Source organism: Podarcis bocagei (assembly GCF_964188305.1).
Source record: "Podarcis bocagei genome assembly, chromosome: 7".
Taxonomy (NCBI): domain Eukaryota; kingdom Metazoa; phylum Chordata; class Lepidosauria; order Squamata; family Lacertidae; genus Podarcis; species Podarcis bocagei.
The window spans coordinates 13,508,081-13,523,759 of record NC_138132.1 but is presented as its reverse complement, the minus strand read 5'-3'; the positions used below and the strand labels follow the sequence as shown (position 1 = coordinate 13,523,759).

Genomic DNA, 15,679 nt, shown 5'->3' with positions numbered 1-15,679 from the left:
CACATGCGCAGACTTGCAAGGATGCTGGAAATCGCGTCTGTGCATGTGCAGACTCAGGCAAATGCCAGAGATCGCAGGATTTGCACCCTCACGCACACTCACTATCCAACCCACGGAGGGGCTCCGTGGGACAGATCCAGTCCAGGCAAGGTAAATCTTGCCAACACCTGGTCTCTTCCATATAAGTAAAGATGGTCAAGGACCCCTGGACGGTTCAGTCCAGTAAAAGGCAACTGTGGGGTTGTGGCGCTTATCTCGCTTTCAGGCTGAGGGAGCTGGCATTTGTCCACAGACAGCTTTCTGGGTCATGAGGCCAGCATGACTAAACTGCTTCTGGTGCAACAGGACACCATGATGGAAGCCAGAGCACACAGCAACACCATTTACCTTCCCACTGCAGCAGTATTTACCTACTCGCACAGGAGTGCTTTTGAACTGCTAGGTTGGCAGGAGCTTTGACCGAGCAACGGGAGTTCACCCCATCACGCGGATTCCAACCACTGACCTACCGATCGGCAAGCCCAAGAGGCTCAGTGGTTTAGACCACAGCGCCACCCACTCACATTATATGCAAAGCCTATTGGAATGCTAATATTATTTGGGGAAAGAAAACTCCCCTTCCCGTACACATACTATGTATTTTCTGGCAGGAAGCCACAGATTGAATGAGAGAGCATCCCCACACACACCCTAGCAAACTGCGTCCACCTCCCACCTCTGACTCAATGGTTAACCAGAGTACTTACAATAAGCCATCACAAACTCTATGCACAGATTCTCTTCTCCTCTACACCTGACAGTCTCTGAGTCCTGACAATCTTCAAAGCTGGAAGAAATACAGCCTGGGCACACCAAACCGTTGTAGGGCGGATCCGACTCTGCCAAAAGCAACCATTAGAATCAACACCTGAATCCAGACCAGATGTCTCTATTTTAATTCCTAGGCTTCAGTTATCTAATCCTATGAGACGTTGGCAGTGTTTCCATCACATTCTGCTTCTAGAATCAAGTGTGCATTCAATGCAGTTGAAGAGTCTGACAACCAGCTTATGAAGAAAAGGGAGCAATTTTAGTTGCTGCTGTCCTGAGATAGACTGGAGAGACTCTACCCACACTATGGGTGAATTTCACTCTTGAGGGAAGGACTTACTGCAGGAGGTGACAAAGAAACCTCTTGGCATCAATATCTTGGCAAGATTCTTGTGGGAAGTTGAGATTTACCAGGTTGTAAGGCTAGGTGAGAAAATGAACGCTCCCAGAAGATAACTGAAGATGGTCTGTCATTTGGGGTGAGAGATTAGGAACTACTTTTGCACTTATTTTCTCTCACTCTCTTTCTCTCTTCTCTTTCATGCTGTTGATAAATAAGTGTTATGTTTAATAGTTGCATCTGAGTTGAATGGTCCTAAATGGAGTAACTATGCCCCTGAAGGACCAGGTGCACAGCCTGGGCCTCATTCTGGACTCACAGCTGTCCATGGAGGAACAAGTTAATTCTGTGTCCAGGGCAGCTGTTTACCAGATCCATTTGTTAGGCAGGCTGAGACCCTGTCTGCCTGTACACTCTCCTGCCAGAGGGGCGCATGCTCTGGTTATCTCCCACTTGGACTACTGCAGCACACTATGTGGGGCAGCACACTATGTGGGGCTGTCAGACCTCACCTGGAGTACTGTGTCCAGTTCTGGGCACCACAATTCAAGAAGGACACTGACAAACTGGAACGTGTCCAGAGGAGGGCAACGAAAATGGTCAAAGGCCTGGAAACGATGCCTTATGAGGAACGGCTAAGGGAGCTGGGCATGTTTAGCCTGGAGAAGAGGTGGTTAAGGGGTGATATGATAGCCATGTTCAAATATATAAAAGGATGTCACATAGAGGAGGGAGAAAGGTTGTTTTCTGCTGCTCCAGAGAAGCAGACATGGAGCAATGGATCCAAACTACAAGAAAGAAGATTCCACCTAAACATTAGGAAGAACTTCCTGACAGTAAGAGCTGTTCGACAGTGGAATTTGCTGCCGAGGAGTGTGGTGGAGTCTCCTTCTTTGGAGGTCTTTAAGCAGAGGCTTGACAACCATATGTCAGGAGTGCTCTGATGGTGTTTCCTGCTTGGCAGGGGGTTGGACTCGATGGCCCTTGTGGTCTATTCCAACTCTATGATTCTATGATTCTATGATTGGTGAGTGGGAGCAGCTGCCGGAACCATATAACACTGCATCCTGGCGCCAGTGGACAGAAATTATGGACAGTAGGACGGAGAGCACTGGATCCCTGCCAGCTCTTCTAGGGCCCGGAGGAGCTGGAGGGGGTTCTTTTGATCTTGGAGGAATTCAAATAATTCTCACATAACATAGAGTCGGGAAGCATGCACCACAATACAGCATTTTATACAGACATATGCAGATATCAGGTCATTAAGAGGCATCAGAGAGAATTTGTTGACTTGCCATTTATAAACTCTATTTTTGGAAAGCCACTCCTGACCTAAAGAGGGGGCAGGGTTTCAGGCTCACTCCCCCATCTACAATCTTGCGGGGCTGGCGTCAGCTCCGTGGGACTCGGGGATTCCCCTTCTCATTAATATTCATTGCCCTCGGTGCCAGCCAATCGGCTGGCGCTAGGGACGGGCTTACCACGTGCTCTTAAGGTCGGGGCAGCCCTGGCTCGCCCCTTTTCTTTCCTACAGCAGCTGCGGTTTCCCATCCACCCACCCTCTAGGTTTGCACTCGGACTTTGCTATGGGCTTCGGCTGATCACCGTAAGGGGCCTGGTAGGAGTTTTTCCATTTGGCTAATTGGCTGTATGTTGAAGCCACTTGGTTTTTTCGCCTACCTCATAGCAAAACGTCACAACTCCTTGGTTTTGGCGGTTAGGCATTGGCAGGGGTATTGTTATGCAAATGAAGTCGGGGGAGGAACGCCATCACCTCCCCCAAATCTTGAAGGGTAGTTCGTTAAAGGACTCCGAGGGGCGTCGCCTCGTCCGAAACCTACGGAGGCTAGGGCCTAAAGCGCGCTCCCGAGCGCTAACCCCTTGGGGAGTGCCTAGGGATGTGCATCTCGGAGGCTCCCCCTGATGATGCTTAACCCTTCCCGGTTAGACCGGATAGTCTGTTAGGGCCAATGCCTAAAAGCCAATACCGCTCTTACCTGTAATCAATAAAGTTGTGGCCATTTTCACCCATTAACCTAAATTCTGGTGTCTGGTGTCTTTATTTACTCCATCTGTGGGAGGGGGCGGGAATCGCCACGCAACAAAGCCTGTTGCCATTAATGAGAACTTGGCAGTCAAAGGAGAGATAAGAGGACTGAATACCAAAATAATTGGACAGAGAAGGAGATGAATTAAAAAATGCCTGCTGTGTGTTAACAATACAAAAACTTTGCTACAGAAGATGTGAGCCACAGAAACGACTGATTAGACTGAGAATCAGGATGAATAATATTAGTTTTGAATTTGGAAAAATAGCCGAAACATGAGAGACATGAATGAGGATGAATATCTCTAGACAACTAGAACATGGGAATTCCCCAAAATTATTTATTATTGGAATATATAATTGGTGGTATTGTTATTATTGTAATATGCATTGATTTGATTTGATATTAATTGGAAGATTGTTATTGAAAGTGAATAAAAAAATTAACACAAACACTGGCTCCCAGTATGTTTCTGGGCATAAACAGCCACAAACCAGTATACCTGAAGAAGCATCTCTACCCCGATCATTCAGCCTGGACATTCTGTATTGGAAGGCTTTTAACATTTTATGTTTTATTATGTTTTTGTTTAAGCTGGAAGCCACTAAGTTTGGCTGGGACAACCCAGTCAGATGGGTGGGGTACAAATATTATTAGTATTACAAACCCAAGGAGACATTGAAACTCATCATTTATTGAAATAGCCATTCTAATTACCACCCAAGACTCACACAGATCTACTGTTCCCAACAGCAAACAGGCGCTCTCATAAATTGCCATCTCCCACCAAAGGATAGGTGGAGCTGCACACATCTGCTACCTGGTTCTCATCCTTTCCACCAAGGAGTGCACTCAGACAATTCAACCCACACAAGATGAACCCCCCCCCAAAAAAAAACCCCTTTGCAGAGGGCACCCTCAACCCAACCCCTCAGCAGGGCTGCTTTGTAGTTTTCTAGATGGCCATTAGTACCAACAGATGGTTCCCCTCACTTCCTCCTCGGATCTGCACAACAGAATAACACCCAGGGTCAGCACGGCTATCAAGGAACAAGGAGGACATTTGTTCTTCTCTCTCTCTTTCTCTCTCTCTCAAATCCCCCAATTTATCCAAGGTGTTTTCTCCACATTCTCAGGGGTCATCTGAAGCTGTTGATCAATCAACAGTTAACATAGGCTATCCGCTTTCTCTTTGAGAAACAGGTGGTGAGGGTGATTCTAACCGTATGTAGTTGCAAAAGCATGCAGATATTTACCAGGTGCAGATTGGTTATTGCAATTATTACCCTTGCAGCAGTGTATTCTACGTCGGAAATATATATCTTCTAGTGTAGTAAAGCTGTAATCCCCTGGCGTACAATTTGAAGTGCATCCCCTCATATCTGTTTTTATTATCGTATCATCTGTGAGAGGGACAAAGAAAGAAATAGGTATAATTCAAAACCCAAATTTTTCAAATCATCCCCCTAATGATTGAAATTTATATGATGCTTCCTAATACAGTGTTACCTCGGGTTAAGTACTTAATTCATTCCGGAGGTCCTTTCTTAACCTGAAACTGTTCTTAACCTGAAGCACCACTTTAGCTAATGGGGCCTCCTGCTGCTGCCATGCCACTGGAGCACAATTTCTGTTCTCATCCTGAAGCAAAGTTCTTAACCCAAGGTACTATTTATTTGTTAGCAGAGTCTGTAACCTGAAGCGTATGTAACCTGAAGAGTATGTAACCCGAGGTACCACTGTATACATATTGATGCAACAGAGAAGTCAGATAAATGCTGCTGAGTGACAACATCTTTACCCAAAAGAAAAGTGCCTAACCTGCTGATAACATAATAAAGAATGTAAGGAGGGAGCTGGAGCCCAAGAAAGGAAAAGAGGTGGTAAGGGAACAACTAGCTATTTTAAGTCAATTCCAATCTCAAGTGCCCGATGAGCTGCACCCAATGATACTAAAGGAGTTTGTGGATGTAATAGAAATACAATTTAGAATCACCTAGCATATTACACTCTTTGCTTAAAACAGGCAAGTGATTCATGGGGGGGGGGGAAGGATGGGGCCCTGTGGCTATGGACTCTCTAGTCCAATTTTCAAACTATGGCATGATAGAGTTAACTCATTCAAATCGAGATGCCCCAGAAACATTAAATTCCTGTTTTATGGTTACACTACAATATTGTTTGTTGTTACAACATTGTTACAATATTTATTGCTAAAATACAGAAAATAGAGTTGGTTTGTCCTCTCTATATACAGTATTGTTCCTACTTCCTGAAGAGCCCCGGCAGGTTGTATTATTTCCTGTTCTTTCCTTTTCCCTCTACTCTTTTCATTCCATTGATCTCGCCTCAATCTGGCTCTCACAAAATGAAAAATGTTTTGCAAGTAAGCCTTTGTGGGGATGGATGATAGATAAATGTTTGTTCTTTTAAAAATAGATCTCTTATGGCTTCATTTGATTTTAGAATGTATCTGTCGGAGTTTGAAGATGTGAGCTGTCACCGGATTGTTGCACTTCTTGACATTTTGACAAGAGCACAGTCTGTGGTCATTTTGCATTCATACATGCACATCATCTATTATTATTATTATTATAATCCCCTGATAATACAGGACCCACACACTCAGCTTTATTGGACTAAGAGGCTTTACACTCACCTATATTAAATCGAGTAAAATTTGAAATGCAGCTATCCTCTCCAATACGACAGAACTCTGACACTCCCCTTCCACGGTAAATATGCCAGTAACATTGATGCCATACATCTAGGAGGAAAGAGTAGGAAACAATCAGTGCCATGGGTTTCTCATTCCTTGAGAAATGACATCTACATACATTCACAGAGAGAAATCTGACCTTGATCTCAGCTGTTGGATGCAAACCACTATTAACAGACACGAGGAATCTTACATATCTCAAGATTCCACATGTGTACACAAACACACACACACACACACACACACACACACACCATCTCGTCTATCTCTCTCTCACACAAATATACACAGACACAGACACATGCACAGCCTTATTCCCATGCACACACATTTCCCTGCACCTCAACACATGGCAATAGGAAGATTCAAACCTCCCTCTCATAGTCCCAGTGTTGTTCTCAGTTCTTGCCATCACCAACCATTTGAGCAGTGACATTTTAGATAGGATTTCATAAGTACTATCACACACTTCCATACACAGCCACGTTATTGGTGCTGGTAAGTGTGCTACCAACAGCCAAAAAAATAGCTGTTGGCTGGATGGGGAGGGCCTGAAGGTTATAGGAAGAAAGGTGCACCAGGAGAGACTACCCCATCCACCTTCCTTCCCAAACACTGTCAATTACCAACACAGGGATGGCAGGTAGGCAACCTGTTACAGGCTGCATGAGGTCTTCATGAACAGTGTATCAATCCCAAACAGGGTAGCCAGAACAGCACAGGAAGCGCAACTGTTTACCTTGAAGTCAAGCAGCACCTGAGATCCCTGTGTTTTATTCCACCCACTCCCCATTTCTCCATTTGGTGTCACCAATCACTGCTTCAGGAAGAAAAAATATGAAAGAATCTGGGTGTCACATTGTTGAGCTGACCTCAAGTAACAGAAATACCCTCTACTAGTGTAATAGTCACCTTTACAAAATTTGCTACACCATCTGAATGTGAGGTATGTATGAGGTGCATGTCCATGATGCATGTTGGACACATTTGTGCCCCATTCTAAACTCCTAATACTCCACTCTTCTATTTACACTTGTTTTACTCTGAATGACAAGAAATAATGACTCACTGCCTTGTGGTTGAGTTCAGTTGTTTGCAATTTGGAGCGGTCCCTTTATTCTGCTGGGCCACTGATTCCTTACAGCTGAAACTGAGTTGAGATTCTATGGGTCATTCACAAATCCTTGTGAATGAACCATAGTCTTCACTCTTTTTAACACTCAGATCCATGTTCGCTTGGCTCCTTTAATCCACCTCTAACCCATTCAACTCAACCAAGCTCCCAGTCAAAAGAAAATAAACATAAAAGCAGTGCTCCTTTCCAGACTTCAAAATGAGGTCTGTAACTTAGAACATGTAACTGAAGTTTGCTGGTCTTCTCCCCTCTCCAAAATTTAGAGTCCAGATTCTCAGATCCTCCTATTCTTATCCATATTTTCAGCTCCTTTTCTCTTCCAAAAACCTATTTCAGTCTTTCCATTCTGACCCCTGCTAACACCCATCCAGATATGATTAAGAGAAACATTCCTACTCACCAGAAGAAACTAGGACAAAGAGAAAGCACATACTCAGGAAAGCCTTCATAATGGCAGAGCGATCAAAAGCCAAGGAGCACTTGAAACAAACCACCAGGTGAGCTGTGGAAGAAGAAGCTGGCTTGGGAAAATTTATAGGAGAAGGAAAGGTGCCTGAGAATTCTAGCTGGGAAGGAGTGGTGGGATATTATGGAAACAGAGAGTGCATGCTGTCCCCAAAATCCTGTTTTTTTTAAAATTGGAACACAAAGCTCCCTTTTTGATTGTGGATGCAATCATTTTTAGGACTTCTGTGGCAGCCAGCCAGATGCCTCTTCCAGTCCAACCGCACCCTCATTGTTAGTCATCTGGAACTTTAAAGAAGTGAATTCTTTCCAGTCTTTTCTCCAGCTCTGTTTTATCACAAGGCCTGTGGAGGTAACCTATTCCCAACAAGGCACAAAGTAATCAACAATCACACACACACATCTCTTTATCTTCCCAGCAATCAGGTGAACCTGGAACCTGCTTGCATCCATGGAACCACTCCTTTGCATTGTCAGTTTTGTAGCTTCTCAGTATCTTTTTAAACGTAGTCATGGTGGCTACCTTCCCTCCAGTATGAGAGGCAGTAAGCCTCTTACTACCAGTTGCTGCAGATCACATGTTGAGAATGTGATGCCCAAAGGGATGCGAACACAGCACCACTGCTTTCTGGGCCTACGGATCAATTTGAAAGTGAGGAGACCCAGAGATTTGTGTGTGTCAGACACTTCCTCTCCTAACAGGGATGGCTGCCTGAGGCTCAGAAGAGAGAGAAAATAAAAGTTTCAGATCTCTGTGGCAGGGCTGATAGGGCCGATCTTACTCAGGGCTTGCTCTACAACAATGGCTCCAGCCTCGGATGAAGTTTTTTTTGGGGGGGCGGGGTCCATGGACAATCACACATTCTAAAGAATAGCCCCCAGAGGAAGACAAACACTAGAGAAGCATGTGGGAGAGCAACTGAAAACAGGTTGGACAACACAACCCGAAGCTGCACAAGAGAAACATGCCTACATGATAGGAATGAATCAGTTTTCTGATTTGACTGACACAATGTTTAGGCAGGAAATGCTTAAGTTCAGTCCTAAGTGGGGCCATCACTTAATACTGTTCCTGGCACACTCAATATTGTTAGATGGAAGTATGTTTTGAATTGTAATTGTTTTTAGAATGTATTAATCTGTTTCTACTTCATTTTTGTTTTTCAATCTTATGCCTCTTTGCTGACCTAGGCCCCTTGAGGAGGAAGGGTGGGATATAAATTCAATAAATAGTAATTGTGTGTTCAGACTTTTAAACCTTCCCTTTAAACAAATTCTGACAAGACTCAAATTTTGGTTTGGTTTTTGGCAGAATTTAGGCCACAACTTTATTTATTACAGCATGTGAGTGGTTGCATAGGCCCTGATTCGACTAGCTGCCTGCACCGTTGCAGGTAGCGCTGACCCAGAGCACCAGCATAGGTCAGCCTAGGGTGAACATCCACATAGGCGGAAAGCTGGGAACAGGTTATGTCCACCAGCCAGATGTCCCCCTGGACTCTGGCACGGGCACAACCCCCTCACAGGGTTGACCAAACCATTGAGTCCCTGGATTCCTTTAATGGAATACCCTTCACATAGGGATGGCGAGAGTGTATCCCTATCACCTGAACCAGAGCCTATCCTCCACACGAGCCCCGTGCTCGCCAACAACCACTCACACCTGTAACCAATCCCTTAACCCTGCTGACACGGAGGTCAGCCAAAAAAATCATTCCCAGTCACAGACAGATGAACCCCATCAAGCTTGTAAAGGGACGCATCATGGAAGGTAATGCTTGGGTGAAAGCTCACCATCCCTGCCCAAGGCCAGAACTTTTTTGGCCACTGTGCTCTGGGTGCTCATCTTGGCCCTCCTGGTGGCAGCTGGGCATTGGCTACCTTGCCACATGTCACTGCCATCAGTGACCAAATTTTGAGTCCAGGAAGAGCCTCCTTCAACTCTTCAAAGTCCTCCTGCAAGCGGGACCGCAAGCTCAGCCAGGGGCTTCCGCCAATTGCGCTCAGCTGCACCACCACCACCGCAGGCGTGCCTCCACAGACACCTTCGTCTGCACCATTGGGAGAAGCCCCTCCCAAGGCATTCCTCATCTGGACACCCAGAAGACGCTCACGTGGTCAGGGAGCCCGAACCTGCATCCGAATTCAGACTCCGCTGCCCTCTTGCTGACCCAGTGGACAATGCTGTGCCCAACTATCCAGACATGCAGGATAGCCAGACCTAGGAATGAACAAAATAACATTAGCAACTGCACCGCAACACCACATCTGAACATAAGCCTTGTATGCTTCAGATTTCCAGCGGCCTAGGTCCTTAATCCTGTCGACGGACAGGCCCCAATGTGCAGCGGTGGTAGCTGCCCCAATACGAAAGGAATGAGGTGTGAACTCGCTGGCCGACAGGAGGCATGCTGCGATAGCCTTACGCATTAAAAGAAGAAGAGAAGAAGAAGAGTTTGGATTTGATATCCTGCTTTATCACTACTCGAAGGAGTCTCAAAGCGGCTAACATTCTCCTTTCCCTTCCTCCCCCACAACAAACACTCTGTGAGGTGAGTGGAGCTGAGAGACTTCAGAGAAGTGTGACTGGCCCAAGGTCACCCACAGCTGCATGTGGAGGAGCGGAGACACGAACCCGGTTCCCCAGATTACGAGTCTATCGCTCTTAACCACTACACCACACTGGCTCTCAATTAGAGCAGCAAATTGATGCCTCCTTAACATGGATCCATCCTCGTGAACCAGGAAGGGACCATCCCCAGGTAGGCAAAGTGACAATATTTCTTGGCATCCTTAACTGGACATGGGCCGGGCTTACCAGTGGCAGGCAGCCTCATCAAGGCGCCTTTGCCCAACTGATCAGTTTTTGAATTGTGAATAGTGAGCACCAGATCAGCATCAGACAGCTGAATGTTCTGCAAAAACAAGCCCATAGGAGCCCCTCCACCTGCTGACTCCAGCATCACTTCACCCACACGCAGTGCACCAAAAAATGCAATTGAAAATGCTGCCAAAAAGAGTCTCACTTCATAAGTAGACCAGCAAATTACCCTCAGCATGTTGCGCATAGCACAAATAATGTCCAATGCGACCGTCCGTCTTCCTGGTGCCCTAGGTGGCCGCAATTTGGCCCAGCCCTCCAGAGCCTTGTGCACCACAAACTTTGCACAAGGGTCTCAGGAGTAAAGGGACTTACAGAAAAATAAAATGGCAGACGAATGAATTCGGATGGACTTCACAGCACGACCCATAAAACGCAGGTGAGCCAAATACTGCAACACCTGCTGTGTAGAAGATGACTCTGTGCTAGGACTAGTTGTGAGCTGCACTCTGAAAGCTAAAAAGTCCATCCAGGCCTTCTTATAAGACCTCAAAGTAGAAGGAGAAATAGATGCCACCACTCCCTGGAAAACTAGCTGCTGCCAAGTTTCCAAAGTTGGACTGGGAAATATTCCAGAAGCTTCTGGGCACCTGGAGCCAGGGATCTGAAGCGCTCCATCTGAAAGCAGGATAGGGCATCAGCAATATCATTATTAGCACCAGGAATAAAACGTGCGGAAAACACAATATTAAACCCGAGGCATCGCAGCAGAAAAGTGTGCAAGAGGGCAAAGACTCTGCCAGAGTGGGATGACTGCCTTGCCCACCACGGCCTGCTTATCTGATGAGAAACAGACCCACTGGTACTTGAACTCCTTGGTCCAGATGTGCACTGCTACTACAATGGGGAAAAACTCAAGAAAGGTTAAATCGCGGGTAACAGCAGTGTCTTGCCAATGCTCTGAGTGTACCAGCATCCACGGAAATAGAGCCCCAAACCCAATGAGCCAGCAGTATCCAAATGGTCCTGAAAATCAACTTGCAGATTCAAGGTATCCTGCCACAAGGATAGACCATTGAACTCCCTCAGGAATTCCAGCCACATCTGGAGGTCTATCTTGACCTCCCTATGCAATTGCACCCGATGATGAGCAGAACGCAGGCCTGCGGTAAGCCTAGTCAGTGTGTCCAGGGCTGAGTCGGGGTGGCCGTCCATCAGCAGGTAGAGCTGAGTGTCATCAGTGTATTGGTGACAACCCAGCCCAAAGCTCTGGACAATCGGGGGGGCCACCAGGTGGTGCATTGGAAGATGGCCGACAATAACATCTCTCTGACCCACATGAGGTAATTAAGAGGCTGCTATGGGAAGTATGCAGCCTTCCCGCCCACCCCCCAAGGAGATGGGGGGACTGCCTTGCCAGCGGTGTCCATAATGCACCCCCGGATTCGAAAGAAGGGGGTCTGGTCACTTGGCACAAGCCCTCGGTGAAGTCAGCTCTTCCTGACGCCATCTCCAATCAGCGCCTGGGTTCGCTTTAGCTCGAAAATATAATTGGAAACATATAATTGGAAAGAAGCTAAAGCACATACATCAAGCGAAATTCGGGAGATAAGACTGCTGATTAATTGATCTCTGTGACCGGAGCGACGGATGGGACAAATAAATCAAGTGATGAACCACCATTAAGAGACTGCTATGTTTGGAGTGAAACGGAAGGGGGGTGGAGGAAGAAACTTTTCTTTTCTTTGCCTTATGTGAGTATTAATAACCCTCCACCCCAGAAAGAAGTTCGTTGCATTTTATTAATCACAAGCAGGAATTCAAGAACTCTGTGGAGTGAATTATAGATCAACGAGATAATGGGTAAACAATGGAGAACGGAGGAAAGTTTTATGACGCAGTTTTAAATGGTGTCTCGCTAAGACAGGCTTGTCTAAGAAAGACGGGGGGAAGAGGACCAGGATCATCGGAATGTGAATCATGACTGGAATGTGATCTAAACCTGGCAGAGCCCTCCTGATATACTTGGCAAGCCGGGAAAATTAAAGGACAGACCGAGGATAATTTTTTTACAGAAGTGTGGAATGGTGTCTGTCCCTAAGTGATATGATTTATGGAGAGTGTAAAACCCACACAGAGGATGTTTGTTTCCAACCCGCTTGTGAAGATTATCAGAGATCGCAAAGAAAGGATTATATGATAACAACAAGAAGATGAAGAAAGTAATAAAGAGACTATCTGGACAGAACTGGATAGAACTGTTTAATTAAAGCAGCAACATAAGTGATGCTTGGACCCCCGTTTGGAGCTTGAAGTATGGGTACCCCCAACAAAATTTAAAAATTTGGCTGTATAATTTGGAACTAATGTGATTTGGAAATAATGTGATTTGATTAGCCTGTTAATAAAAATTATTATAAAAAAAACAAAAACAAAGCTCTGGACAATCTGGGGGAGGGAGTGCATTAAGATATTGAAAAGCATCGGGGAAAGGATTGCACCCTGCCGCACTCCACACACCAAGGAGTGGCATGATGACATCTCCCTCCCTAGCGCCACCCTCTGTCCCCAACAGAGATGAAGGAGTGCAGCCATTGTCAGGCTGTGCCCTGAATCCCCACGTCCAGAAGATCATGATTGACCATGTCAAAGGCTGCTGACAAATCTAAAAGAATCAGCAGTCCCGACCTGCCTCGATCCAGTTGTCTACGGAGGTCATCTGTTAGGGCGACCAGAGCCGTCTTGGTCCCAAAACCAGGACGGAAACCAGACTGAAATGGATCTAAAGCTGATGTTTCGTCCAGAAACCTACCAAGCTGTTCAGCAACTGCTCTCTCAATTACCTTACCCAGATATTAAAGATTCGAAACTGGGCAGTAATTGGATAGATCTAAAGGATCTAATGAAGTTTTCTTTAAGAGCAGACACACCACTCCTTCCTTCAACTCTCCTGGGAACATCCCCGTGCCAAGGGACAAATTGATGATTTCAACTGGGGGGCCCGCACGATGTCTGGACATGCTCTAATCAGCCGAGACGGGCACGGGTGAATCAGAAAAGTGGTGGGCCTACCAGCTTGGAGGAATCTGTCCACATCAGCGGGGAGTATCCAATCGAAATGGTCCAACAATGGACCTGAAGACAGTCAAGGGGCCTCCAGTTCCGTTACTGTATCCAAATTGGCAGGGAGGTCACAGCGGAGCAGCAGGACTTTCTCTGCAAAAAATCTCGCAAATGCCTCACAGCTATGAGTCGAATTTGTGTTTAAATTTGGTTGTCCCCCTAAGGACGTTATCAACCTGATTATTGTAAAAAGTTGTGCCAGGCGAGAGCTAGCAGATGCAATGGAAGCTGTGAAGTAAGATTTCTTAGCAGCTTCCATTGCAATCTCATAGGCTTTCATAAGCATCCTATAAGTTCCTGAAGCTCCGTCACGAGTCTGTTGCCATACCCGCTCTAGCCGTCTGAGGTCCGCTTCATTTTCAGGAGCCCTTCAGTGAACCAAGGGGCCTGGTTTCAGCGGGGTCGCAGAGGGTGCTTAGGTGCGATCTCATCTATGGCTGCCAAGAACTGGTTGTTCCAGTCCTTGACAAGGTCATCTAATGAGTCGCCAGGGGGAGCAGGGTCCCACATGATGGAATCTATCAGGATCCATCAGCCTCTGTGGGCAAGCCCAAAGCAGGGGAGGAGCGGGAAGTCAATCTTGGCTTTCAGAGCATAATGATCATATACCATGGCACTTCCACGGCACTTCCATGGCACTTCCACGGGGGGGACATGATCACATGCCGGCACCAAAGATCAAATCTAGCGTGTGGTCTGCTTGATGAATGGGGCCCAAAACAAACTGGGAGAGCCCTAGTGTAGCCATGGAAGGCACTAAGTCCAGAGCCCGGGGGGCAGCATCGGCATGGATGTTGAAGTCCTCCAAAACCAATAAGTTTGGGAACTCCAAGGCCCAGCCTGCCGCCAACTCCAGCAGGTCTGACAGGGTGGCTGCTGGTGTGCCAGACAGCCAAGCTCTCCTTGGTACCCCACACGAGACTGACACATTCAGTGACAGGGATTGATGGTGCTGGCAGAGCCCTGAAAGAACAATCCTCCTGGATTAACAACGCTAAGGAACCCGTTCTGTGAGTCAGGAGTGGAAGGTATAGTGATAAAGTGATTCAGATCCCATTTCCACAGCTGATTTCTGATAGGAGTAATAATATATTTCTGTTTGACCCCTTAGAACTTGTGCTCTGGAGTCCTTCAGGCTTCCATTGTATCCTCCTTGTTTTCACCATTTATTTGAAACTATGTGATAACGACAGTCAGGTATTTAGAGTAATGTGCCATCAGTATGCTGATTAAATTCAGTTCTGCTTGAAGCTCTTCCTCCATGCACCTCTCCTTTCACTGAACTGGTGTTATTAATTCCTATTTGTAAATCCCTCTCTTACCTTTGAATTTTGATGTGCGACAAAAATACTTAATTTCACATATCCCCTCATGGAGTCTGAACTGGCAGTGTCTGACTGGGAACAAGATCTTGAAGTCGTATTGGATAGAGGTTAATAAAGACCAGCTCTGTATATAGCAGTTGTGAAAAAGGCAAATTCCTTACCTAGGCTCACTGTGAGAGGAACTGAATATAAAACGAAAGATATCACAATACCAGTATACAAATATTTGTTGTTTAATGCCAGTAAAGGAGTTTGGATTGGATTATTTGCAATTAGTGTACTTGCAATATTGTGTACAGTTGCCTCCACCCAAAAAGGATATTGTAGAGTTGGAAAGGGTTCAGAAATGGGGAGTCATGATGCTGAAGGGGAAGGACTAACTCCCTGTGAGGAAAGATTACAAGATTTGGGGCATTTTAGTTTAGAAGGAAGGCAAATTACAAGATGATAGAGGTGTATAAGATCATGATGCCTTAAACCTAGTGTTCACCTCTATGGACGTGGATGATCTAAGAAAAAGCAAAACAAAAGAAATACCATGGTTGGATCACTTCCTGGTGCAACTGGACTTCTCTATGACCCTTCCCCTCTGCAGGGAGGTGGGACCGATTCGGATGGCCCGCCTATGCCACTTAATGGCTCCAAAAGGTTCCAGAGTGTGGTTATGTTGTTGTTTAGTTGTTTAGTCGTTTAGTCATGTCCAACTCTTCGTGACCCCATGGACCAGAGGGGGTGGGGTCATGTGCAGGTATCCCTTCACTGGCCCTGAAGGCCCAACCCAGGCATGGCTTGCCTCCCTGTGCCTGTGACCTCGATAAGGGAACCTGTCATGAGGTTACCTTTGTTGCACTCCCTCAGAAATTTGCACCCAGGGCCACAGTCCCCTGATCCCC

At 46.2% G+C, this 15,679-nt stretch overlaps 1 protein-coding gene across 2 annotated transcripts in view; it reads right to left on the bottom strand.

Annotated features, from left to right (window-relative positions):
- Positions 1-7,630, bottom strand: part of LOC308590567 (phospholipase A2 inhibitor NAI-like) — a 177,357-nt gene extending 169,727 nt beyond the window's left edge. The window contains exons 1-4 of one of the 2 annotated variants that reach the window (XR_014009794.1): positions 7,453-7,630; positions 5,858-5,965; positions 4,455-4,601; positions 747-878 (exon numbers count right to left, since the gene is read on the bottom strand). Coding sequence is in view for 1 of the 2 variants with exons in the window: in XM_081200718.1 (XP_081056844.1) it covers positions 5,858-5,965; positions 7,453-7,501 (157 nt within the window). In the remaining variant the exon portion in view is untranslated. The remainder of the gene's footprint in view (positions 1-746; positions 879-4,454; positions 4,602-5,857; positions 5,966-7,452) is intronic. The other variant, XM_081200718.1, reaches the window with a different exon arrangement.
- Positions 7,631-15,679: the final 8,049 nt, after the last annotated feature.